Source organism: Megascapheus bottae, chromosome 15 (assembly GCF_031878675.1).
Source record: "Megascapheus bottae isolate mThoBot1 chromosome 15, mThoBot2.hap1, whole genome shotgun sequence".
Taxonomy (NCBI): Eukaryota; Metazoa; Chordata; class Mammalia; order Rodentia; family Geomyidae; genus Megascapheus; species Megascapheus bottae.
In genome coordinates this window covers 20,417,715-20,445,319 of record NC_143523.1, presented here as the reverse complement: position 1 = coordinate 20,445,319, position 27,605 = coordinate 20,417,715, and the positions used below count along the sequence as shown (strand labels likewise).

At 46.1% G+C, this 27,605-nt stretch overlaps 1 protein-coding gene across 2 annotated transcripts in view; it reads left to right on the top strand.

Moving 5' to 3' along the window:
- Cnnm2 (cyclin and CBS domain divalent metal cation transport mediator 2) overlaps positions 1–25,910 on the top strand; it is a 121,217-nt gene extending 95,307 nt beyond the window's left edge. Inside the window, exons 2-8 of one of the 2 annotated variants that reach the window (XM_090345977.1) lie at positions 197–340; positions 2,040–2,177; positions 4,506–4,675; positions 16,781–16,874; positions 19,892–19,957; positions 24,623–24,807; positions 25,433–25,910. In XM_090345977.1, coding sequence (XP_090202103.1) covers positions 197–340; positions 2,040–2,177; positions 4,506–4,675; positions 16,781–16,874; positions 19,892–19,957; positions 24,623–24,807; positions 25,433–25,642 — 1,007 coding nt within the window. In that variant the 3' untranslated portion in view covers positions 25,643–25,910. The remainder of the gene's footprint in view (positions 1–196; positions 341–2,039; positions 2,178–4,505; positions 4,676–16,780; positions 16,875–19,891; positions 19,958–24,622; positions 24,808–25,432) is intronic. The other variant, XM_090345978.1, reaches the window with a different exon arrangement.
- Positions 25,911–27,605: the final 1,695 nt, after the last annotated feature.

Genomic DNA, 27,605 nt, shown 5'->3' with positions numbered 1-27,605 from the left:
ATTGAAGGTAAGAATCTCAGGATCTTTAGTACCCAGGCTGGCTTTGAACCTCGATCCTCAAATCTCAGCCTCCTGACTAGCTAGGATTACAGGTGTGAGCCACCACGCCTGGCTATTTTTTTTATATTAAAAATAGATGACATGAAATTTAGGGGAATCCAGAAAATTATGTTATAAAACTTTATTTTCTTTAAAGGTAAATCTCACCTGGCCATCGTGCAGCGGGTAAACAATGAAGGAGAAGGAGACCCATTTTATGAAGTTCTGGGAATTGTCACCTTAGAAGACGTTATTGAAGAAATCATCAAATCTGAGATTCTAGATGAAACAGATTTATACAGTGAGTAGTGCTGCCTGAGCATAATTTCCCCAAACCTTGCTTTTTCCATCGTGGTGGTTTTAGGAGTCATGTGACATTCCTCTTGTTGGATACCTTTGTTTATAATTATACATGATGTGGAGGCTGGTATAGCCTCTCAATCAATTCCAGCTTCTTCACCAAGGGCACCAAAGAGACCGATTCCGTGACTCTAAGTGATAGTGTTCTTTTGACAATCATGGTGCTCTTGACCCTGTCTCTGTTCATTCCTAGTGTGAAAAATGGAACTTCTGCTCTTATATTGCTTTGTGCTAATTTGTTCTTTAATTTCTTTCTTTTTGTGCTGGTACTGGGATTTACCTAGCTTTTTTTACCTAGCTTTCTCTTACCTAGCTTTTTTGGCTCAAGGCTAGCACTCTACAACTTGAACCACTTCTGGCTTTTTGCTGGTTAATTGGGGATAATAGTTGTACAGACTTTCATGATTGGGCTGGCTTTAGATCTTGAACCTCAGCTCTCAGCCTCCTGAGTAGTCAGGTTTATAGGCATGAGCCACTGGTGCCCAGGTATATTTCAGGTATATATTTTATCTCAATGGATCAGTAATGATGATGACAGCTGCTGCCCTTAGAAAACTATTTTTGTTTTGTATTCATTTATACTGGCTGATTCTCCAAAGAATTTGAGACTGAAGTAAAATGTAAGGCAATGATTATCATCTCCCTAGAACAGTCAAAAATTATTTTAAAAGTGCAGAGGACAAAAAAGGCAATGGGGATCTTATCTTTAAACCAGTTTTTTTCCCCCTAGATCATTACTTTATCCCAAATACTTGAAAAGTGGTTTTGTTTGTGATACCATCTAGATTTGGGTTGGTAAACCACAATACACACGTGCTTGCCAGATGATTTTGTATGCCCTGCAAGCTAAGAATGGCTTTTCTCTCTTTAAATTAGAGGGGAAGTAAAATCAAAAGAAGAAAAATTACTTTGTGAAATGTAGACAGTAAATGAAAGTCTAATTTTCATGTCCATGTGTAAAGCTTCAGTGTGCTCATTCGTGTAAGCTGTCTGCTGTTGCTGACAGGGAAGTGAAGTTGTTGCAAAAAAAAAAAAACAAAACCAACTATCTAGCCCACAGAGCCTAAAATATTTACTCTTTGGCCCTTACCCCAGGAAGTTTGCTCACCCATGTAAGTCCATCACTCTCTCTGTTGGTTTGACCTTGAGGATCTCCTGGTCTGGAGTAGAAATGAAACAAACATAATGAAGACAGTATTCTGTGAATACATTCTTGTTTGTTTCATGAGGCGTCTTATTAGTGTGTTTATTTCCTTTCAGCTGAGACTGTGGGGTTGTTAAAGGCAGAGACAACTTTCCCTCCAGGACAGCCCAGTGCTGATTCTTCACCAAATGTGGTGACATTAAATAAGGGAAGTCATGTGCCATTGGTTCTGTGGGGTTTCTGTTGGCTTCTGCTCAATCATATCTCATCTCGCCACTCTTAACGACCTTCATGAGGTCTGATGTGTGATCTGCTGTGACTATGACTTACTATGGTGGTTGTATGTGCCAATCTGGTGAGACTTCCCCCTTCCCATTTAATGTGGTATCTGTAGGCAGCGCCCACCCCTGGAGACTGTTTAACCTTTCCACAGCTTTCAGCTCTTCTATCCCCAAAGAACCCTGATCTAATGGATTGTTTTTCCTTATTTTCTTAGCTGATAATAGAACGAAAAAGAAAGTGGCCCATCGTGAAAGAAAACAGGATTTTTCTGCCTTTAAGCAGACAGACAGCGAGATGAAGGTTAAAATATCACCGCAGCTTCTCCTGGCCATGCACCGTTTCCTAGCAACAGGCAAGTGTGCTTATCACAGCTGGAGATCACTGCCAGCCCTGAGCCTTTCCTCACCGCTGCTGACTGGGGGGGGGTTGGGGAGGGAGACTGGGAAATGGGGTGATAAGTAATGCCACTTTTGTGTTTTGTTTTTTGTTTTGTTTTTCTTTTCTTTTGTTTTGTTTTTCTCTTTAAATTCTCTCCTCTCCTGTGTTCAGTGTCGGCATGATCCCTCTGAGACATTTACCAGAGGTGGAGCAGTAACTTAAAATTGGTCTGAAAGGTAAGGATGAATATTAGTGCCACACTGCATGTGTACGTAGGCCAGGTCATCTCCTTCCGGCTAAGGAGGAGCTCCACGCCCTCCCTAGGAGGGCAGCTGGCGGAGTAGGCTGACAGACACACCAGATACCACCTCGTTTGATTGGACAGTTGAGTAATTCTCTCTTCAGCTTGCCTTGGAAGAACACTTGGACATCAGTGGTCACACAGGCGCTATGATTTGCAAAGAAGATTACCAAAAAAAAAAAAAAAGTAGATTTTGAGAATTAAATCCTTAACTCTTATGGCTTTGATGAAATGAGAGATTCTAAGGACTTTGACATGGATTTCATGGTGGCCTCTTCAGATCAGATTACTAACTTGGGTCCATTCCAGGAGGCAAATGTTCACATTATTTAAAGCCACCAGGCCAGCCGGCACTGACTGCTCCTGAGAGGTCAAGGTTGAATGGATTTAAGAGACTGACTAAACCCTCTCACATCCCACATAGCCTTATAGGTGAAGGGTGATTTCTGGTGGCCAGGGGAAATGTGAAAAAAATCTGACTCTGCCCAGAGGCTTTTATAGAAGACGTCTGTTTCCAGGATGGTCAGCCATTACCTGTCAACTGTATGCAGTATACTTACAGTATTTTGAAAAGAAGGCTAACTGCGATCACGTGACCGGATGTTACCTACGCTTTCAGATCACATTTTCTGAGACAAGGAAATGCTCACAGTTAATATTTATGACAAGTATTCATGACTTAGTGGAAAGTGGTAAAAGCCAGGACATATAAGCATGTGTACGGTACGATTATAGTTATGATTTTGTGTGTCACGTACACACATGTATACAGACACACATGCCTAGGCAAAGCACTGGAAAGAAATACTCACCAAATTGTTCTGAATGGTTATCCAAGTGGTTGGCTCATAGATCATTTTTTGTTTTCTTTATATTTTCTCTATTTTCCAAATTTTCTTCAGTGTGCTGTCTTATTTTATTATTGAAAAAAGTCACAGAAGCAAATACAGAATTTATAGCTTCCTGCTGGGCACAGGTGACTCACACCTGTAATCCTAAAAACTCAGGAGGCTTGAGATCTGAGGATCTTGGTTCAAAGCGGCACTAGCGGAAGTGGCGCTGTGGCTCAAGGGATAGGATGGTAGCCTTGGGCTAAAGAGCTCAGGGATAACATCCAGGCCCAAGGGTAGGACAGTAGCCTTGAGCTGAAGGGCTCAGGGACAGTGCCCAGGCCCAGAGTCCAAGCCCCACAACCGATTAAAAAAATAATTAAATAAATTAAATTATAAATTTTAAAAAAGAATTTATAACTTCCTATAGAACATCACATATTTGAAAAAATAAAAAAGTGATACCTGTAACTTGCTTATTATTTTTGCCTAATTCTAAGACGATTGTTCCTCATCAAGGAAGAACTACAAATTAAACCTGAATGTTATCCTACTCTGCCTCTGAGAAATCATAAAGTCCACTTCTCCAGTAGCACCCTAAGTCCATAATCTTGATTTTTTTGTTATTCTCAATAAAGTTACTACCATTGTAAATGCTGACCAACATTCCATTTTTGTTGGCGAGTTGGAGTGCATGTTGATGTGTGCACGGCCTTGCTTTTATACCACATCTCTCCCTCGGTGGTCCCTGGAATTTGTCAGGCTAGTGGAGAACAAGAGGCGTCTGCACCGGTACTAACCCACCCTCAGTGCTTCCACCATGGCTTCCTCCCTTGCCTGTGGTCGGACAGCCAGGCTGTGGTGGCTTCTTGGAGGGTGTCCTGGCGCTTAAGGAGCCTGCTGCTGGTTGGTTTTCATTTCCATCAGTTGGAAAAGTAAAGCACTTTTATGAGACGGAAACCAATGACAGGTTGAAATGATTTTTTGAAAAAAGGAACAAATGCAAGCATTGAGGCTTTTCTGATTTTTCCCAGGTAATCTGTCCCCAGTGGATCAGCACACGAAGTCTTGTGTACCCATGTTCTACTCGTATTACCTGAACACCTTAATAACTGGCCTGATTTGTTCCATCCGTTTGAAGTGTAATGTCAAGTTGTGTTTATGTCTATAGAAGTAGAAGCATTTAGCCCATCCCAGATGTCAGAGAAGATTCTTCTAAGGCTGCTAAAGCACCCCAATGTCATCCAGGAACTGAAGTATGATGAGAAGAACAAGAAAGCCCCAGAGTACTACCTCTACCAGCGAAACAAACCTGTAGACTACTTCGTTCTCATTCTGCAGGTCAGAGGAATTATTCAACAGTTGTCTTTTCAGCTCAGAGAAGGCCTGGTGTAGGTGAATGGGGTCGAGGTTTGCATACTTAGCTTGCCTTATAAGGGGGTAATTTTATGTCTGTGATTTCATAGTGGTGATTCTTTTATAAAATGATTCTAATATAAAATGATGCCATTCATTAGTTTGATTTCTAATACCAAAAGGTGCTTGGTGAGGGCTAAGATGCTAAGTCAATGGAAAAATGATGAATTTGGTTGTTAATATTTTGGAACAGTTTGGGAAAGTGCTTATTCTTGCCCAATTGTGGGTATTTGAAATTATTGTCATGGTTTTTTGGTCCTTTCTGTACCATTCTTGTCCATCCCTCACTAGGACTTAGTGTTATAGAGCAGTCTCTAACATTCACACCATTCTTAGTATTATCCCAGCACTCACTGTCCTGTGTATTTCTGGTTCCTAATGAAACCTTGAAGAGGAACTGATAAAGTCATGACAGGACCTTGAGAAGATGGCAAATAACTTCTTCTCACTGACGTGATGTAATCCCATACCTGAGGCAGGAAGAGCATCCATTGTGGACCCTCTTTGACAACTTTCCATTTGAGATCTGGAGATACCTTTTTTTGGCCAGTTGTGGGGCTTGAACTTGGTGCCTGGGTGTTGTTCTTGAACTCTTTGGCTCAAGGCTTGTGCTCTACCACTTTGAGCCACAGTTCCACTTCCAGTTTTCTGTGGTTAATTGGAGCGAATACTCTCATGGCCTTTCCTGCCCTGGCTGGCTTTGAACTGCTGTCCTCAGCTCTCAACCAGCTGAGTAGCTAGGATGACAAAGGTGAGCCAGCAGCACCCGGCTCACTCTGATATATTAACAGATGCTATCCTTGTCCTGGAGGTCAATGGCAACATTCCAAAGAAGATAATTCTCCTACTATTAGGCATCTCTTGTACTATTTTATTGAGGAATCGCTTATTCAGGAAAACTGAGTTTATTTTATTACCAAAATAGTAGCCTTTAAGCTTTCTCATATTTCCTGGTTACTCCTAATTGGAGTATCATCAAGAGTATAATTAGAACTGGTAAGCCCTAAAATTTACATGAATCTAGCAAGACTCTATTATCTAAATGAATTAAGAAAGTTATTCTTATTTGAAAATGCCTGAGTGTGGTGGCTCACACCTGTAATCCCAGCTATTTGTGAGATAGAGATCAGGAGAATTACAGTTCTAGGTCAGCTCAGGCATAAAGTTAACCAAGTCCCCACATCAATCAATATCAGGAGATGATTGTGCGTGCTGTCACCTGGCTAAACAGGAAGTATAAACGGGAAGATTGAGATTCAGACCAGCCCAAACAAAAATACCAGGATGTTATTCAAAAAAAAGAACTAAGGTGCTGGGTGCCAGTGACTCTCACCAGTGATCCTCGCTCCTCAGGAGGCAGGGAGCCAAGGATTGTAGTTCAAAGGTAGCCCAGGCAGGCAAGCCCATGAAACTCCTATCTCCAATTAACTACCAAGAAAAAAAAAGCCTGAAGTAGGGCTGTGTCCCAAATGATAGAGTGCTAGCCTTCAGCAAAAAAGCTCAGGGACAGCACCTAGGCCCTGAGTTCAAGCCCCAGAACAGCATGAAAGAAAAGAAGGAAGGAAAGGAGAAGAAAGAAGGGAGGAAGGGAAGGTGGGAGGAGGGAGAGAGGAAGAGAGGGAAGAAGGGAGGAAGGGAGGGAGGGAGGAAGGAAGAAAGCAAGGGAGGGAGGGATGGAGGGAGGGAGGGAGGAAGGAAGGAAGGAAGGAAGGAAGGAAGGAAGGAAGGAAGGAAGGAAGGAAAAAGGAATGATGTATGACTCAAATACAAGCACAAAGCCCCGAGTTCAAACCCCAGTGTCTGTGAATGAGTGAAGGTGTACTGGTCATATCACACTACTTGCTTATGCATTTCTTAAGAGACTCTTCTGTCTCTAGCTTTACTGATCACAGTCGTACTGTGATTCTTCTATTAACTTTAATCTTGTTTGATTGCTTTGCATTCTCTGAAAATCTATAAGCTCAGAACTCTGAAGATACTGAAAGGGAGTTTATTGTTTGAAATAATGCAACAAAACATTAGCGGTTTTTAGGAAAGCTAGGTGTGACCCTTCTGTAAGCCTGAAGAAACTGAACTACTTTGAAGACTTACTTAGGAGAATTTGGTGGACTGAGCTTGTGAGTTTCGTTGGTAACATTAGAAACCATAGAGTTTCTGGGCTGTTGGCATGGCTCAAGTGGTAAAGCATCTGCCTAGTGAGCTCAAATCCCTAAATTCAAACTCTAGTACTGTTCCCTACAAGAGAAAGAAAGGAAGAAGGAAAGAGAGAAAGAGAGAGAGAGAAAGAGAGAGAGAGAGAGAGAGAGAGAGAGAGAGAGAGAGAGAGAGAAAGAGAGAGAGAAAGAGAGAGAGAGAAAGAGAAAGAGAGAGAGAGAGAGAGAGAGAGAGAGGTGGGGGGAGAGAGAGAGAAATTTGGGACCTCTGATTGCCTGTTCGATATAATTAGTGGTATTTAATTGTGACTCAGTAATGCTCTATTGGTACATAGTAAGAAAGCCGTGGATCTTAACATAACTATTTTTTTAAAGGGAACTTATATGTCTTCCGATTTCAAGACAGTCTTTTAACTAAAGATACTTTTGGTGTCATTTGTAATGGTGTAACTGTATCTGAAGGCCTTTTTATGTTAAATAGTTGCATCAGCGTCCTTAGTCTGTTGAGCTGATCAGTGGGAGTTTTATAAATAATGTGTGCCTGATAAACAGGCCTATGGAGGTATTAAAATGTTAGAGTTTGGCAAAAATCATGTTCTTGCAGACTAGCCAATTACCCAAGGTACCCAGAGAATTAGAGTGAAATACCACGACACCCTCCATCAATCTGGCGCAGCTCTCAGCGTGTGCCAAGTGCATTCCACCCTAAAGTTCTGTGCTGCAGCCCTGAGAATTCATGGCAGGCTGTGCAGCCTGCTCCCATCGCTTCAGAACGTGGAGTCAGCAGTCCCGGCCTTCCTCGCCCAGCCCAGTGCAGCAAAATGCCTTACCTAGCTGATCCAAGGCAGAGAAGTGTGTGTGTGTGTGTGTACATTCGGGCTTGAAACAGGGCCTCAAGCTCTTGCTCACCTTTTTCAATCAAGGCTAGCACTCTACCACTTAAGTCACACCTCTTCTGACTTTTTACTTGTTAATTGGAGATAAAGTCTTTTAGACTTCTCTGCCCAGGCTGGCTTTGAACCTCTATCCTCCTGAGTTAGCCTCCTGGGTAGCAAGAATCACAGATAGCAGTCACCAGTACCTAGCTGCAAAATATATCTTCTAAAGTGAAATAAATATAGTCAATGATAACAGCACAATAAATCATGATAATATGTTTATTGGCTCCACATGCCTTTAGTATGTGTGCATGTGTGCATGTATAGAAGTGGAAAATGATATAAGTATTTTTCTACCATCATAAAAAATCAAACAGCAAGAAAAAATATACAATAGTTTTAAATTTCATAACTAAAGCCAAAGAAAAGCCCTTTAAAAATAATTATATGATTCACAAAACTTGATTATTTGCTTTCTCCCAGTGTATACTAGAGCGATAGAGAAATATTGACCCCTGCATAGATATTAATGAAATTAAATCAAGAATAAAGAGTAGATGATTGAAAAAAAATCACTAAGGCAGATTAAAATTGAGATAAACTAAGCCCGCTCTGGTGGCTTATACCTGTAATCCTATCTACTCAGGCAGTCGAGATTTGTGGATCAAGGTTCAAAGCCAGCCTCAGCATGAAAGTCCATCAGACTCTTATCTCCAGTTAACCACCAGAAAACTAGAAGTGGTAGAACGCTAGCCTTGAGCTGAAGAGCTCAGGGACAGTGCCCAGGCCCAGAGTTCAAATCTCCACGACTGACAAAAAAAAAAAATTGTGATAAAACTCTCTTCCTTAGGTTTTTATGTAAGGTACAGAATTAGGCATATAGTATGTTCTCATTTGTGTGAAAGAAAAACTGTAGTTTCTTTCAAATCAACCTACCTGTGTAGGAAATTCTCAAGAAACTGGCCACTGTTCCCACAGCAGGGAAGGCTTGGAAGGCTGGCAGTGGAGGAGTAGAAGCAAATCTTTCTCCCCTACACAGTTTGAATTCCTTACTGTATGTGTGTGCTACCTGTTTAAGTAATTACAAAAATTATAGCCAGGGGCTGGTGACTTACACCTACTACTGCTTACTCTTAGCTGCTCAGGAGGCCGAGATCTGAGGATTATGGTTGAAGCCAGCCTGGGCAGGAAAGTCCATGAGATTCTCATCTCCAGTTAAGCACCAGAAAAGCCAGAAGTAACTGTGGCTCAAGTGGTCAAGTGCTAGTCTTGAGCTCATAGAAGTGGGCCCTGAGTTCAAGCTCCGGCACACACACACTCTGTCTTTCTCAAAATTAACAAGGTCAGTGTTTTCTTAACATGATTAATGTGGTAAAAACAAAGGAAGGGAAAAAAATAAAACCAAGTGTCCTCTCCCTACCTGTATAAAAACATCTGAAATAAAGGATTTGATGGGGAAAAATTCAAACTTCAAAGAATGTACACTTTTTATCTCATACAAATAGGACAAGATGACTGTCAAACACGTTCTTTAAAGGCTAGTAGGGGGTTGGTTCTATAATTTGATAAGGTTGTGGACTAATCACACTCATCAACATTGATACTGAATTTCTAAATAAAAAAATCTGTGGGGGTAGCAGTGGCTCAGGAAGCTGAGATATGAGGATCTCAGTTCAAAGTCAGCTTGGGCAGATAAGTCCCTCTCCAATTAATCACCAGAAAACCATAAAGGGTGCTGTGGTTCAAAGTGGTAGAATGCTAGCCCCAAGCAGTAAAAGCTCAGGGACAGCACACAGGCCCTGAGTTCAAGCTCTGTGACTGACAAAAAACAAAAACAACAACAAAAAAATCAAACCAAGAGTAACAGTAGATTCAAAGAGTTAAACATTGTGCATTGTGACTGTAGCTAAATTTGGTTTCACTGTTTTGTTCCTTTTTTTGTAACTATGAGCTCATATTAATTGCATGATTAATGGATTTTGCTGTAACATTTCCGTGCATGCATATCTGTATGGTGTTCACATCCACCTTTCCTCCCACCTTCCCTCTTTCCCTCTCTCTTTCCCCCTCCCTTCCTCCGTTCTTTTCTCATCCCTGCCCAGCTCTCTCCTAGCCCCCCACTTTTCCCACTCAGCTCCCCTCTACTGTCAGATTCTATTTTTCAGCTTCCACTTAGGAGGAAAGAAAATAAAGCATCTACTCTTGGTTTATCTAGTTTGTAATCAAACCTTAAAAATTAAAAAAAACCCTACTCCCCCCACCCCCACACACAAACTGAGTGCTGGTAGATAATGCCTGGGACACCAGGAGATTGAGATGTAAGGATAGTGATTTGAAGCCAGGCTGGACAGTAAAGTCTGTGAGACTCTTTTCTCCTTTTAACCAGTGAAAAGCTAGAAGTGGAGGTGTGACTCAAACGGTAGAGTACCAGTCTGAGTGGAAAAGCCAAGAGAGCGCACAAAACCCTGAGTTCAAGTCCCTATATAGGCTAGAAGAATTATATATGCCCAGTAATTATAACTGCTATAAAGTCTTCCCTGAGAAGCTGATTTTTTTTTTTGTGCCAATCCTAGGCTTAAGCTCAGGGGCTAAGTACTGTCCTTGAATTTTCTCAAGGCTAGAGCTCTACCAATTGAGCCTCAGCACCACTTCTGGCTTTTTTTTTCAATGTATGTGGTACCGAGGACTCGAACCTGGATCTTTGTGCATGCTAGACAAGCATTCTACCACTAGGCCAAACTCCCAGCCTGATTTTTTTTTTTTTTTTGTCAGTTGTGGGGCTTGAGCTCAGGGCCTGAGCGCTGTCCTTAGGTTTTCTCAAAGCTAGAGCTCTACAACTTGAGCCTCAGCACCACTTCTGGCTTTTTCTATGTATGTGGTACATACATAGAATCGAGCCCAGGTCTTCATGCATACTAAGCAAGCACTCTACCACTAGAGCACACTCCCAGCCTCCCTGAGCTTTTTTGTTCGAGGCTAGAGCTGTATCACCTTGAACCACAGTTCCACGGCCAACTGCTATGAATTCTTAAGTAGGATAAATGTGGTTTTGTTTTTGAAGTACTGGGATTTGGACTCAAAGCCTTGTGCTTGATGGGCCGATACTCTTACCACTTGAACTAGTCCTTTTTTTTTTTGTCAGTCCTGGGGCTTGAACTCAGGGCCTGTACACTATCCTTGGACACTTTTTTTCTCAAGGCTAGCACTTTGCCACTTGAGCCACAGCACCACTTCTGGTATATATGATACCAAGGAATTGAACCCAGGGCTTTGTGCATGCTAGGTGAACACACTCTAGCACTAGGCTGCAATCCCATCCACCTTTTTTTTTTACTTTAGCTATTTTTAAGGTGAAGCCTTACTTTCTTTCAGGGCTAGTGTAGATAAAATCACTTTCTTCCTGAACTAGTGGAGACACATCACCCTGTTGGTGAGACTGGATATAAGGTCTGTATGTCCCATTAAATAATGAATCTGCAGTCTTAAGTCAAATACAGATAATATGTTCCCTTTAAAAAATACTTCAACACTCAACCAATTTTAAGAAATCATACTACTTCACTATATATAAAGATAAAGCTAGGTACCGTCTCCTTTTGTTAGTCTTCTTATTCCCAACTGCAAATCAAGACAAATCTGCAGGTTAGCATTGAATCCTACGTGTGGAAAGGATAAAGCTGGTCCATCTGGACATGGCACTCATCCAGCATGGTGGGCAGGGATGGGGCAGGTCCGGATGCTGGCTCCAGGAGACCTGGCTGGGCTGCTATGTGAGGCTCCTTCCTCCGAGGTGTGCAACAGGACTCCCAGGGGATCTTGTGCAGTGCAGTCCTGAGGCCCTGTGATTTCTAACATGCCCAGTTGGTGGAGTCCCAGGCATAGTCGGGGGGGGGGGGGAATTGGAGGTACATGGCAAGGCCCAGCGAGTAGTGGCGCCCAGGCAGTGAGGCCTCCCGCCCATGGGAGCAGCACTTGGTTAGACGATGATCAGTCAGATGGTTGAAAATGTGGTTAAACTGTTTTTTTTTAACCACCAAGACTGCCTTATTCTTTTTGAAGGTAAAGACTTAGAAAGTTAACAGCCGCCTCCACTTGCAGCCTCTAGGTACAGAGCCATGGCTGGGGAGTACATGAGTGCCAGCGTCATGGGAAACATGCACAGGCATCTTGGGGTGGCATGTCCTCTCTTGTGGGTACCGCTGCTGAGCTCCTCGTGTTTACCTTGTGGGGCGTGGGGGATAATGGGAAGTGTTAAACTCAAGCTGCTTGCTTGCACATTTGTGCTCACAGCTGGAGTTCTACCACTTGAGCCACACTGCTCCAGCCCTGATTTTTTTTTTTTTGCCAGTCCTGGGGCTTGAACTCAGGCCCTGGGCACTGTCCCTGAGCTGCTTTTGCTCAATGCTAGCACTCTACCACTTGAGCTGCAGTGCCGCTTTCAGCTTTTTCTGTTTATGTGGTACTGAGGAATTGAACCCAGGGCTTAATGCAAGCTAGACAAGCACTCTACCACTAAGCCACATTCCCAGCCCCTATTTTTTTTTTTTTTTGTGGGTCATGGGGCTTGAACTCGGACTGTCTTTAGCTCAAGGCTACCACTGAGGTTAATTGGAGATAAGAGTCTCAGGTCCTTTGGTGCCCAGGCTGGCTTTGAACCCTGGTCCTCAGATCTCAGCCCCCTGAGTAGCTAGGATTACAGGCATGAGCCGCCGTACCCAGCCCTATTTTTTTTTTTTTTTTTAAGAAATGGAGTCTAGTGAATTTTTCTGCCTGGTCTGGTCTTGAGCTATGGTCATTCAGATCTCAGCCACCTAAGTGGCCAGGATTATGGGCACGAGCCACCAGGGTCCAGCTTAGTTACTTCCTTCCTGATGTCAAGCCCCACTGCATGCTTTGTGCTATTGATCCAAAGCAGAAGCTACGCAGAGCAAAGGGGCCACAGGCTTCAGTGGGCCACAGTCTTATCCACAGTGACTTCCGTGTTGTTTACCCCGTGGACGGGTGTGCCACTCGAACTAGGATAGCCTAGAATCCCTCTGTATGGACATGGGTGCACTTGGCTGTAGCCCACATAGTGGACTATAGTGTACACTCAGACTGGAGAAGAGTGTGACAGAGGAAGCTTTCATGTGGAGGGAGGTAGGAGTCTGTGCTGGAATTCTGGCTCAACTCAGGCGTCCTTAGGCGCTGTCATGTCCTGTGCTAATTTTTTTCCTTAGTGATGTGATCAAATAAATTTATGGCTATTCCGTAAGTAAAATCACCGTGTGGCTCCTTCCTTATATGGACAGCGTTGTCTGTCGGTCAGAAGAGCTTAGTGTCCAGGGAAGGCCTGTGGGGCCAGGTGGGCTTCAGACTTCTGCACCTGGACGGGCCTCCCTTGCTGGCATTGCAGGAACACTGTCACCCCTGAGATCCTGGAAGTGGAGTGGAGGAAAGCAGAGAGTGCAGTGGGCCCTGAGTCTTCAGTAGCTTGAGGCAAAATAGCAAAAGAAAGTTCCAGTGAGCACTGATGAGGAGGCTCTGTGGTTCCATCTGAAGACCCGTTTATTCTGCTGAATTAAGTTTTCTGATTTGAGGGATTAAAATATCTGAACTGGTGGTAACAATACACGATAAAATAATGTCCCTAGAGGAGGATGGTACTAGCTCTTGAAGCCACATGTCTAGGAAGCTCTGTCTGTGGATACCCCTCTGTGGGCAGGGGGCTCCCGGCTTGGCAGCATCCAGGATAAACAGTTCCCCTGAAGGATGCAGGAGATGTTAGCTGAGATAGCGTTTGTCATGTGCTCGGAATCCTTCTACAGCTGTGCAGCTTTGATCAGCAGACGTCCAGCCTGGCCCAGGGCGGCCATTTCCAGAGTGGGGCTGGTATTCATTGACAGCCAGAAATGAGGACTCCCCCACTGCCCTGACCCGTGCCCCTGAGCTCCTGAAAGTCCTCACTCTCACCTCATACTCCATGTCAGTGCCAGGCCCTAGGGCATTTGCCCAACTACCCAGAGTTCAGGAGGAGACAGTGCTCTGTCCACTCGAGATTACCCACTACAGACAGAAAGATGTATGCACATACTCACTTCTCAAAACCAAGGTTCAGTCGAGGGAAGGGTGGCTGAGAGACTGAGGAGAGAGGTGGGCACACTGCCCGTTCTGTCCATCCCCAGCTCTCACCGGCTCTTTCCTGCCAGCCAGGACTTTTGTTCCCCACTTGTACCCCTCTCCCCTAAACTCATCTCCTGCCCTGCGTCCAAAGGTGCCCTGAGCCACTTTTGCTTAACCGATGCCAGTGGAGGGCAGGTGCCTGCCTTGCCATTAGCCTACAGCCTGACTTCTCTCTTTCCTGTGGGATGGAAAATTCTGGTGGGCTCCAGTGACCTCCTTGGGCATCAGCAGCATCGCTGCCATCCTGGGCATTCCTGTGATGGCTGATGCTGATGACTGGACCTTCATCACCAAAATCCCCCTGCCCAGCTTCTGGGGGTGAAGCTGCCTGTTTCTGAGCAGTTCCCATGCCCCGCCTCCCCGCCAATTTCACTTTGGTTTCTGGTTCTTCTCGTCTGGGTCATGGGGTGCAGGCTTCTCTCCCCATTTTTTCCTCTTGCTGCCCTCTACACCCACCCCTTCTGCCTTCAGTTCTGACCCTTCCCTGACCTTGTTCTTCTACCTTAGCCTGCAGAGCCCCTGCAGAAGGCCTTGTTCTGAACCAGTATTTGTCTCTCTCCGTTCCCACCACTGCTAACAGCCCCTTTTCGGCCTTTCTATCTCCCTCACAGAGATCTTGGCACGAACTGCCATGTGGTTTCTTTTCTTTTTTCTCTCTTTTTGTTAGTCTTGGGCTTGAATTCAAGGCCTGAGCACTGTCCTTGAGCTTTCTCAAGGCTAGAGCTCTACCACTTGAGCCAGAACACCACTTCCAGTTTTTTCTGTAGATGTGGTACCAAGGAATTGAACCTAGGGCTTCGTGCATACTAGGTAAGCACTCTGCCACTAGGCCACACTCCTGGCCCCCCACTTTCTCCTGTCTCTGTCACTGACAACTTCACCTGGTCAGTCTCTTCCCAGTCCTATGGCTTCCACCCCAGCCTGGTGTAGACCTCACCATCTCAAAGCCCTGGAAATGCAGACCCCTCCCCTAGCTGTTCTAGGAGCCAAGGTGCCATCTGCTGTCTGCCCCTCCAGATCTTCCTTCACACCACTCCCTTCTCCTGGTCCCACCAGACCCTACTCTGCCTAGCCATGGGTCTTTAGGGCAAGACTGGAGCTACACGTGCTGCTCTGCATTCTGTTATTGTTTGTTTATTGCCTCCTGTTGCTGGCTTTTATTTACTGACTTCTACCCACTGTAGAGACTGAGGCCTCGAGGGAGGGCTTGAGATGCCCATTCCTCCTGCGGGGCTGCCCCTCCCCCCGGCCCCGGGCCAGGAGGACTCTTGTTTGCAAGTGTATGTAAAAGTGTGGGTAGAATAGTAGGGGTGGAATTTCGTCAGGTGAGGCTCTGGATTCAGCCCCTTTTATTGCTAAATTAATAAATAGAAAAAAAGGAAGGAAGGAAGGAAGGGAGGTGAAGGGAACTTAGTTCCTTTAAAGTGAGAAAACCTGTTAGGACTACTGCTTAGGTTGGGTGAAGGGAAACCTAAAATAGAGGTGCAGATCATCTGGAGAAGCAAGCTGAGAAAGGAAAGTTTAAGATGGTGAATTTCAGATGGGAACCTTAATCAGGAGCAGACAGAGGGTGGGATTGCACCAGAAGGTGGCGCCGTGCAGAGCACTGGGTGAGGGCAGTTCTTGGGTCTCTGAGCCTTTCCTGGCCCCTCTCCTAATTTCTTAGGGGGCTGATTATGAAGGCTGTGAGCAGCAAATGAATTGTAAAACAGGTGCAGCATTAGCACAGTTCCTACATTGCTGTTGGTCTCTTCTTTGCAAAGGGTGTCCCGGAGAAGTGCTGGAAGCCAGAGCCACGCTGACCCTCCACTGGGAAACCTAGCCGTGCATCTCTTCAGGAGTGTGTCCATAGACCCGAAAACTCACGTTAGCACCCCCAGCAGTGGGTGCTAGATGGCAGGTGGCAGGGCAGACAAGGCCCTCTGTCCTAGGAGTGCTGATGGGGAAGGAGAGGTTATGGACCAGTGAGAGGAGGAAATGAAAGGGGAAGCTGGACGAGGTGGGGAGGTGTGTTCTGAGGAAAGGGGGCTTTCTTCAGGTGCTCATGGAGACAGTGAGAGGGTCCACTTGCTGTGGTGCCTCCAGAAACCTGGGCACGTGTTCACTGTCTAGTCAGGACATCAGGTTTGTGGGGTCAGTGAGTTCGCTCCTGTCTATTCCATGGCCATAATGATGCTGACCCTTGACCCTGCCCCTGCCCCCAGTTCAGCCCAGGTATCCACCACTCACTACCTGCTCAGTGTTCGTCTCACTGGTTTTCTTTTTTGGGGATTGCTGGTACTGGGGCTTGAACTCAGGGCCCGAATGTTCTCTCATAGCTTCACTCCTTCATTGTTGGTGGTGGCGGTCATGGGGCTTGAACTCGGCCTGGGCGCTGACCCTGAGCTCTTCAGCTCGAGGCTGGCACTCCATCACTTTAGCCACAGCACCACCTCTGGTTTTCTGGTGGGTAATTGGAGATAAGAGTCTCACAGACATTTCTTCCCAGGTTGGCTTTGAGCTATGATCCTCAGGATCTCAGTCTCCTGAGTAGCTAGCATTATAGGCGCGAGTTACCGATTCTTTTTATTATTGGAGGACTCCCCTTGAACTGGAGAACTAAGGATGCTGGAGATGTCAGTCACTCGCGTTTATTGCATCCATATAGCCAGCCAAACCCAGTTTCCTGTTGGAGATGAACTGGTTTGCTTCTTTTCGTGGCAAGGTGACATGGCATTGGACGTCCTTGGGATCATTGGAGAGGAACCGAGGAAGGGACGTGGGCTGAGATCACATCGGGTATAGGTGTGGAAACAGGCTCCTGCAGTTGGATTGAAAGTTCTCTTTTTTTTCTGCAGGGGAAAGTGGAAGTAGAAGCTGGGAAAGAAGGTATGAAGTTTGAAGCAAGTGCTTTTTCATACTATGGTGTAATGGCTCTCACAGCCTCTCCAGGTGAGCTTGATTCTCTGCCTCCGAGGACAGGGCCATGCTTCAGGAAACTGTCTGTCTACCGCTGTCAGCTTATTTATTTGCTTTTTGAACTTTTGATCAATGTACATCATATGCAAAACTATGCAAAAACAAGATCATAAGTACACATATTGAGCCCAGCGCCTGTAATTCTAGCTACTCAGGAGGTTGAGATCTCTGAGGATCTTGGTTCAGAGCCTGCCCAGGCACTAAAGTCTATGAGACTCTTATCTCCAATTAACCATCAGAAAACTGGTAGTGGTGCTGTGGCTCAAGGGATAGGGCAGTAGCCTTAAGCTGAAGAGCTCAGGGACAACACCCAGGCCCAGAGTTCAAGTCCCACATCTGATCCCCCTCCCAAAATAAGTACACATACTAAAATAGCCCTGCAAACCAGCACCCAGAAGGAGAAACAGAATAACCCCAGCCCTACACAGCCCAACCACTCCCGCTCCTCTATCACGGTCCCCCAAGACTAACTGTCTCCTTGGACTTCATAGGAATGGATTTATACAGAATACATTACTGAGTCTGGTTCTTGCCTCATCCTGGTGCCTGCCAGCCATCTGTGTGGGGTGTGGTCAGACTATTTCCTCACTGCTGTGCAGTGGTGCACCTGTGAATGCCATGATGTAGCATGCTTTCTGATGCTGAGGGACACTGGGCCATTTCCCATTTGAGGCAACTGTGACATGGCTGTTCATTCCCATACTTGGCTTTTTGTGGGCACCCATGTTCGTTTCTGTGGGATTCATGGCTCCTGTGCCCCTTCGCCTTTGGCAGATTGTTCAGTTGTTCACCATCCAACACTTGAGTGTCATATGAGTGGTTCTGGAGTTTTCCTCAGGAGGGAGAGTGAAGAAAGCTGCCTTTTTACCACCTGAGAGCAGCCAGTTGAGTTGGCCTCGGGGGTGGATATGCCTGGGAGGCTGCTTGTGTTTTCTGAGCAGAAGATGGCAAGATGCCAGCAAGATGCCAGCAAGCTGCATCTCCAAGGAGTGCAAACCGCACCTGCTGTTCTTGTTCTCTTCAGGAGGGGACTTCAGTGTCCTTCTTGGCCTTGGCTTCCCTTACTCCTGGTAGCAACAAGTCAGACAGGTAAATGGAGGTGCTGGAGTGCCACCTTGTGGCCAAAACACCAAAGGGCATGCCAGGAAACAACTAATCTAAACTAGCTTTGTGACATGATCTTCATCGACTTCACTATTCCATAGGCTAAAGAACCCCAAGGATGTGAAGTTAGAAAGTCAGTGAATCTTTTCCCCCTCCAGTGTAGGTCTTGGAGTTCTGTGCACACAGAGGCCCCACCGTCCAGAGACGCCCAAGCCTTAATCCAAACCCCAGTCCATCTAACCTGCTATAAACTTCAAGGTGATTTTCCATTTCCACTGCGTAGTGACGCTGGAGAGGGAGAACTTTGTAACCAGGCCTGAGAAGCCCCAGGCCCCCAGCCTCAGTTCCATCGCTTGCAGACTGCATAACACCAAGAAGAGCTCTTGGATTCCTATTTCTTAAGAGTATAAAAAGCTGGCCATTGATGGTTCATGCCAGGTGTGGTGGCTCACACCTGTAATCCTAGCAATTCAGGAAGCTGAGTTCTGAAGATAATGGTTCAAAGCCAGTGCAGGCAGGAAAATCTGTGAGAGTCTTATCTATAATTAACTACCAAAAAGCTGCAAGTGGAGCTGTGGATCAAGTGGTAGAGAGCTAGCTTTTGCTCAGTGACAGCACCCATGCCCTGAGTTCATGCCCCGGAACTGGCATACATTCACATACACAAAATACATAATACACACATGTCATAATCCCAGCTACTCAGGAGTCTGAGACAGGAGGCTCTTGTTTTGAAGATAGCCTAAACATAAAAATGGTCCAAAAGTCTCCATCACCAAAATAACTTGGCCAGCAGGTATGAAATGCTAGAGGACCATGAACTCAGGACTTTATACTTGTTAGGCAAGCACTTTCCCACTTGAACCACTCTTTCAGTCCTTTTTGTGCTGGTGAGTCTTTGAGATAGGGTCCATGCTCAGACCATTCTACTGTGATCCTGTTATTTGTGCATCTTGGTGTCTCTTGGATGATAGACAGCATCCCAGACCCAGCATCATATAACTCTCTGGAACCTTTTCACCTGGTCTGCTCTTGGTCTGCTCCCCAAGTAATGACCAATTCCCTAAATATGTCAGTTAATACTGAGCTGCAGGGAGAGGACCAGTCCCCCTGGGAGGTGGGGGTGAGACGTGGCTCATCTGGAGCTGCTGCTGAAGAATCCGAACTTCGTTAATGGTGTCTCCATGCGGTGTTTACTCTAATGCCTACTGCTTTATTCCCCTTTGCAGCTAGAATCTGAGATTCTGGGATTTAACAGCCCCCGAGTTTCCATATACGGAGCCGCCTGTCTTTGATGATTAGAGTCAGTTGTGCTGCCTGGCATGGGGATTTGCCCTGAATGGGCTGCAGTGACAACTGTGCCCTTAGCCAACCAATCTCAGGAAATCTAGACACAGCATTTTTTTTATTTGCTTCTCTTTTATAATTCTTAATCTTTCCAAAGCAATTCTGTGCGTCATGTCAAAAGGTCAACTCGCAGTGCAGATGTGCTGGGTGACAGATTGCTTGCCACTAATGGGAGTGCTGTAAGTTGGGCAGAGAATGAATATTGGGGTGTGGCTGATGTAGGGTCTAAGCAGTTAGGAGTTGAGCTCCCACTTTGTGTGGCCATTTGTAATTAGGTCCTAAGAAGAACCCATTTTCAAGCTGTGAACCCCAATGAGTATTCAAGGATCATTCGAGGCAAGGAATAGTTTCTGAGCTGAGTTTCTCAAGCTATGGCTGCTCTGTCCTGCTCTTCCTGGAAGTCATGTGTGTGCTTAGCTTATATAATGTCATTTCTAGGGTGGAACATTGGTAGAACACATATGGCTCCCGTCGCTTGAATACAGAATTCACCTTCTACCTTTCAATATGGTCTCATCCTGTTTTTCTCCCTTTTTCAGTTCCTTTGTCCCTGTCTCGTACCTTTGTTGTCAGCAGAACAGAGTTGTTAGCCGCAGGCTCTCCAGGTAACTCTGCATGTTTCTTTTTCATAATTCTGATTGCCAACCCTCGATCCGCGGGAGCCTGGCTGGCCAGGTCTGCGCCTTCTATTAAGTAGACAAGATGGGGAGCCCTAAAACTCTTAAGGTTCTCTGACATAACAGCAAACTGCAGGAAAGCACCAGCTACCGCAGGTGCAAGGAAGGGTTTAGAAAGCTGAGAAGGAATTGTGGGACATGAGCAGTGGCAGAAAAGAAGCAAGGAGAGTAGCTGGTGAGGCCTCTCACCTGCGCCATAGCCCGGAACCCACAGCCCAGTGGAGGCCTTTGGGGAAGTGCTCGGACCCTAGCCAGCCCTTTGCAGGGGCTCTGAGGGCTTCCTAACCAGAAGCTAGAACATACTCATCTTTTGTGGCCTGGATGACTATGAACTTTTCCTAGCAAGCAAGAAACGAAAAAAATCCCATCTCCAGAGGCTGCCAGCGTTCCTGCCTCTTGGGTCTTCCCCAGCCTCCATGTGAACGGATGCATACATTTCTGCCCTCCATCCCAGGCCGCCCTACGCATCCGCCTCTACATTCCTCAGCAGCTGCTGATGGGTGCCTTGCTAATATGCCCCTGAGCTGCAAGGAAAGGAAAAGCTCTAATCTTTCTTTAATTAAAATCGTGGGGCTTTCTTATTTCATAACAACATTTCTGTATTGATTTTGTTTAATACAGCTTATGTTTTTAAACCTGACTGATGAAATTTGCATTTCTTAATTTAGTTTCAAACTATATCATGCTGATACTAGGCACTCCTAGTCTTAGAGGAGAATTCCTGTCCCTCAAATTTTGCTCTTAAAGTTTTGTTTAGGGTTAAGAGGTAGAGTTTATTGGAATCCAACCCAAATCAGCAGAATACATGTATATGTGCACACACATGCATACATATATACATACATAACGCATATACAGATGTACGCGTGCGTGTATGTCCCCCCCCCCATTTTATTTGATTGCATCTGCTTCCTATTTAAGCTGGACACTGGCAGCGCATGCTTGTAATCTTACTCAGGAGGCAGGGATCTAAGACCATAATTCAAATCCATCCTAGACAAGCAAGTCTGAGGAGCACTTATCTTTCAGAAATGGAAGCAAAGCTCAAGTGATAGAATACCATCTTTGAGAAGAAAAAAAAAAAAAAGCTAAGCCTGAGCTTTTAAGCCTTGTACCAAAAAAAAAACAAAACAAAAAAGTTCTGTTTTTTACTTTAAAACTCCAAGATGCTGAAGTAGAAGACTTTAGGTTTATATTTTACTTTTCCCATTGAATTGAGAGCTTTCTTAGCGCTACCTGCTGCATCTGCTCTTGTCATCACTGTTTACTTTGCTGGGCCTCGTTCCCCGGGGTGCTGGCGTGTTGTGGCAGGCCATGCCACACACGGGGGTGGGCTCAACCAGTCATTTCTGGCCTCATCTAGAAGGTGCATTTTGGCTAAAGACTGGGAATTGCTATTATGTCTTCTAAATACTTGCTAAAAGGAAAGGGTTTCTAGGCAAGACACATAAAATAAAGCAAGAAAAAAAAAGACGAATGAACAGTGCTAAGAAGGCAGAGAGGAATCCAAACCAAAGTTCTATTATTGCCATAAAACTTTGATCCATAAATCTGGCAAGCACTCAGGAGCTGAGCAGCAGCTGGGCAGTGCAGTGAAGCCCCGGTGTCCCCGCCAGCTGTGCCAGAGGCCCGTGGTGCTTGACGTGTGATCCTAGAAAACAGAGGTAGCTGCTCGAGGCTGTGGCTGTGGCTGTGATTTCAGGCAGTGGTCTTTGGCAAAGAGCAGGTCTTATGCCCCCAAGATTCATCAGCTGGGGACCTGGAAGCATGCAGAGGCTCAACCTCCACGCAGCTGAGCAGTAGAGAGCCCTCTGGTTTCCTTCTTGTAAACCTTTCCATTTGATCATGTACAAGTAAAATGAGCAGGGGACAGGAACATGGCCTGCTGGTAGAGTGCTTGCCTAGCATGCACAAAGCCCTGAGTTCAATTCCTTGATACCACATTGACAGAAAAAGCTGAAATGGTGCTGTGGTTCAAGTGGTGGAGCTCTAATCTTGTGAAAGCCCAGGTCCTGAGTTCAAGCCCCAGGACTGGCCAAAAAAAAGAGAGAGAGAAAAATAAACACTGCTAGAAAAATTATTAGTAGAAATGGTGATAGGATTTGTAGCCGACACCCCGGGGAATAGTAGGATTGCTTGTTCAAGGAAACTGATGGATCTCCCCTCCACGGGGGGACAATATCACCCTGGGAAAAGGTTTGGTTCCCCCAAGGAAGGCACGTGCATGGTGCCTGAATTTGGGAGGGCACTCACAGGAAAAATAGAGAAGGTTGGCAAGGCACATTTCTGAGGCGCATACTGAGTGTCAGATGCCATGCTTAGCACTTCATGTGTTATCTTCTTTTGAACCCTCAGACCTTATGAGGCAGGCACATTATTGTGTGCACTTTACAGATAAGGAATTCATAGCTTAGCAAAGTTGGTTCACCTGTTCAAAGTTCCATTGTGCTAAATATACAACATGGATAAATTATTCCTGTACCTTGTTCTCTTAGGAAATAAGCAGAAACAACAAGAGGAACTGTCACTCAGAGTTTAATTTTTTTCATATATTTTTTATTGTAATTAATAGAAGGGTTACATTGTATTCACCAGATAGAAGGTGCATTACTTCACATACATTGCTCAGAGTTTAATTTTGACTAGCACTGGAAAACCAGTTTATTAAAATGACAACTATATGGGCCGGGAATTTGGCCTAGTGATAGAGTGCTTGCCTAGCATGCATGAAGACCCAGGTTTGATTCCTTGGTCCCACATACATAGAAAAAAGCTAGAAGTGGTGCAGAAGCTCAATAAGTAGAGCTCTAACCTTGAGAAAGTCCAAGGACAGTGCTTAAGCTCTGAGCTCAAGCCCAGGACTGGCAATAAATAAATAAATAAATAAATAAATAAATAAATAAATAAATAAATAAAATGACAACTATAGACACAAAACTTGTGATATGGACATCTTAGGAGAAATTAAACTTATCATCAGAGAGCCCTAGAGTACTGATGTTTTGACCCTAGTGTTATTTTTTATTCAGAGCTTCTGTAAATAAAATAAATCCCATTAGTATTATCATCTTGAAATAGTTGTACAAAGGGGTTTCAACTCAACATGTCAGTTTGTGAGTACATTGAACCCCTTCCATCATTCTCCCCACTCTCTCCCGACTCCACCCATCCCCTCAATTTACCTGGCTCCATTCTACATATGTCCATCAGATATACGGCTTTCTTCTCCCCTCTCTCCACTCATCTGTCCCCTCCGCTTGACCGTGTTGTACTTGGAGAGGGAGATTTACCACATGGAGTTTAAGACGGCTGAGAATTGGTGACGCCCTTGGGAGAACCTAACACTCCAGATGCTTATGAGCTGTTTCCCACAGCCGAGGGACGCAGCTGCGCCGTGGCACTCGGGACATGGAAGGAACGCCAGGCCGTCCCTTGAAGCTAGGGAAGTAGACGCTGTGACAATAGGCTGCTGTTGGTGGGGATGAGCAGTAGGCTGGCTGCTCGGGGAAAATGTCCACTCCTGCAACATTCCGCAGCTCAGGGCCTGGACAGTCACACAGCTGAAATATCTGTGCTGAAGGGTTATTTATTTATAAAAAAGTATCGCCAGGTGCCAGTGGCTCATACCTGTCGTCCTAGCTAGTCACAAGACTGAGATCTTGAAGGATGGATGTTCAAAGCCAGCCCAGCTAGAAAAGTCTGTGTGATTGTTTCTATCTCCAGTGTACCCATAAAATGAGGACTGGAGATGTGGCTCAAGTGGTAGTGTCAGCCAAATGAATGCAAGGCCCCGAATTCAAACTACAATGCTGACAGCTTATTCCCCCCATAAAAAATAGGAAGTAACTTGGTGAGAGGTATAGTGACCTTTTTTTTTTTTTTGCCAGTCCTGGGCTTGAGCTCAGGGCCTGAGCACTGTCCTTGGACTTTCTCAAGGCTAGAACTCTACCACTTGAGCCTCAGCACCACTTCCGGCTTTTTTTTTTCTATGTATGTGGTACCGAGGAATCGAACCCGGGTCTTCATGCATGCTAGGCAAGCATTCTACCACTAGGCTAAACTCCTGGTCCTATAGTGACCTTCTTTAAGAGCAAGGAGTCACTGGGAATGTGGCTTAGTGGTTGAGTGCTTGCCTAGCATGCATGAAGACCTGGGTTCGATTCCTCAGTACCACATACACAGAAAAAGCCAGAAATAGCCCTGAGGCTTAAGGATAGCATGTGAGTTCAACCCCAGGACTGGCCAAAAAAAAAAAAAAAAAGAGTGAGGAGCCTTAGACAGGGCACGTCTCCTTTCCCTGTGTCTCGCTGGAGAGATGCTCTTACATCTCCCTGTAGCCCCACAGCACCACGGATCGCGAAGACCCTCACAGAGCAGCGCCTCTGCCCTTAAAAAGGGGGCTGCCTGCATCCTAGCCAAGACCCATGTACCCTGCTGCTGGGCACAGCCAGTGTGTGTGCTGCGCACGTGTGAGATGGCTCTACACAGCCAGCTGGCTGACTGACTGAGCTGGGTGCTAATTATTATTTCTCAGTTTTTAAAAAGACTCATTATTCACTATAGCACCTTAAAGGCATTTTCTTCCTTTTCCAGGTGAAAATAAGTCCCCTCCTCGCCCGTGTGGCCTGAATCACTCAGACTCTCTGAGTCGAAGTGACCGGATTGACGCCATGACCCCCTCCCTGGGGAGCAGCAATAACCAGCTCAATTCTTCCTTCCTGCAAGTCTACATCCCCGACTACTCAGTGCGGGCCCTTTCAGACCTGCAGTTTGTTAAGGTGAGTGGAGAGAGGGTGGCTTGGCTGGACTCGGTAGGTATATGGCAACTTCCACAGCAGACTCCCCCTGCGGCTTCCTCTCCACCTACCTCCATTGCTGGGTGTCCCCAGGGTGCGCTGTCCCCAACATCAGGGCCCAGGGCCACATGACTCTGTCCACTGAGCCGCCTTTGCAGTGAATGGGAGCTGGAGAGGAGGACGAAAAGAGTCGCCCTTTCTCCACCAGCTGTGTCGTGAGCCCTCAGTGACTCCTCCAGCTAGGTTGGCCTGGAGCCACGCAGTGGCTGTGGAGGTGAGCCTCCAGAGAGGGCTCGGAGGAGCTGGCTCTTGCCTTTGCTCAAGAGACAGGGTCTTAGTCTGCATTAGAGACTAAGCCAGGTAGAGGTTTCCCTCCATTTCCTAGTCTGACAGTTGGAGACAGAATTTGGAAATGGTGACATCATTAAGAACCAAATACTCTGGCAGAATCAACTTGAACTTGGCTCAGTTTCAACTCAAGGATGATTGTGTCCTAGAGAAACGTACACACCTAACCTTAGGGGGGTTCGTGCATAAGAGTAGAAACAAGCGAGCCTAAAAGTAAGCATTGTCTTGGTTTGTTTTCTGTGTCATCTTCCGGCCTCAGATCTCCAGACAGCAATACCAAAATGCCTTGATGGCATCCCGGATGGACAAAACCCCTCAGTCTTCAGACAGTGAAAACACTAAAATCGAATTGACTCTTACCGAGCTGCATGATGGCTTGCCCGATGAGACAGCCAACTTGCTCAATGAACAGAACTGTGTGACTCACAGCAAGCCCAACCACAGCCTGCACAACGAGGGTGCCATCTAGGGGTGCCCCTGAGGGCCCTCCCCGCCATTCCCCTGCAGAGGCCCCGTCTCTGCCCAACCATGACTTCCATCGTGTGGACTTGTCTGCCATGCTGTGTCCGGCAACACTCTGAGACCAAAGACTTTGTCCCCTTCCCGGAGGCCTCGCGGAAGACAGCACAGGGAGGGATGGAAACTAGAAGTGTGACACCGACGGTTGGGTCATGGCATTCAAGAGTCTGGAGACAAACTTCCGCCCAAATAGAATCATGTTTATTTTTTCAGCTGTACCTTTTCTCATGACTCCTCCCTCGAATTGCATGAAGGTGAAAATCGTTGCGATTTATTTTTTCAAGAGATCATGTTTGTTTTTTAAAAAGTGTCTTTTTTGCAGAGTTTCAGGTTGCTCTGTCTGAACTCTGCTGTGACCCCCACGACAGGACCCTAACAGGATGGACTTGCCCCCTCCAGAGGCCTTCCCCTGGCCCGCCCCGGAAGGGACACCCCTCTTCCGGGCCCCAGTGGGTGTCGCTGTGGAACTTGGTGGATGAATGAAGGAAACCGTGTCAAGTCTGTCGTCAGTGTGGGGTGTAGGCTGCAAGAGGGGCCTGCGGTCTCAGGTCTGCATTCAGTGTTGTTCTGCGATTTAATGTTTAACCCGTCCCCTTTCCCTTAGGGAAGTTTAACATTTGCTTGGGAATGTGATTTTTTTTTTTTGCTCCCACCCTAAGGAATTTTGATCACCCAAATGAATGTTAATGAATTGGAAACCCATGGTTTATCATTGGCCAGAAGCAAGTTGACTTCACCCTGGCATTCTCCAGCCTGGGGTGTCAGCTCAGTCAGTCCTCCCCGCCCCACAGCCAGGAGCTACCCTTGCTCCTGAAAACCCAGATGCTGCTACACAGATGCCAGATGGAAACCGTGCACAAGGCTCCTTGGTGTGGAGGGCGCCCCCTTCCCCACTGGGTATATATTCAGAACACGTGGGCCAAGAAGGCATTTCTAGATCAGTGTTGATAGGAGGGAACTATGGGACTGTCAGTCCCTGCCCTCCTTCCAGGGAGCCATCTGTCTCTCGTCCCCTCTGTCCCTGGGCAGCAGAGCCTAGCAGGGCAGTGCCCCCTGCTCCTCCTGTCTCATATATGACTGATACCAGAGGCTGCCTGAACAGCCAGGGTCAGTTTGGTCCCAAACAGGGATTAAGAAACCAAATGTGTGCTGTGGCCGTTTTCTGTGTGTCTCCTTGTCTTACTTTCATACCAGATTCCCCTGGATAGTGAAGTTTCCATTCACAGGTATTCTTGACTGACTGAAATTCTTAACGAGTTGATCTGTGTTTTAAATGTGAGCCAAGGGATGGACGCATCTTGCAGATGCTACTCATACGCTGCAATGAATTGCTTCTGACCACAGCATTGGCTCGAATTATCCCTGCTCGCTGTAGCCAATCACTAGCAGAAAAGAAAACATTCCTGCATGTGCCTGCAGAGTCCTGGGCCCACGAGCTGGGCTTGGTGAGCAGTTTGATCTGGATACTGTGGAGGAGGGAGGCCCAGGGGTGGAAGCCAGCCCTTGGTTTAATGGCTCTGGTGTCACACACATTAACTTTGCCCTCCACCCCATCCCCAAGATTAGAAGCCCTGATTGTCTAAAAAGGGGACTGTGCCCCTTCAGGGAGAGAAACTGGCCTCCCTGGGTGATGAGTCACAGGACGCCCCCTCTCAAGAGGCTGGGTGGGCTGCTGCTATCTTGGGACAATGCTGGTACCATGGGTACAACTCTGGTGGGACTCAATTCCATATCCCCCATTATATGCACATTCTTTCAAGCAGAAGTGTATTCCCTAGAAGTGTATTCTCACGGAGCACGACCCCTGTGATGACGCACTCAGGAAAGCCAGTAAAACCCGGGCCTGGCTGGGCACTGGTCTCTCCTCCAAGCTGCTGTCCTGGGGTGCAAGGAGCCAAGTGGCTGAGCTGAGC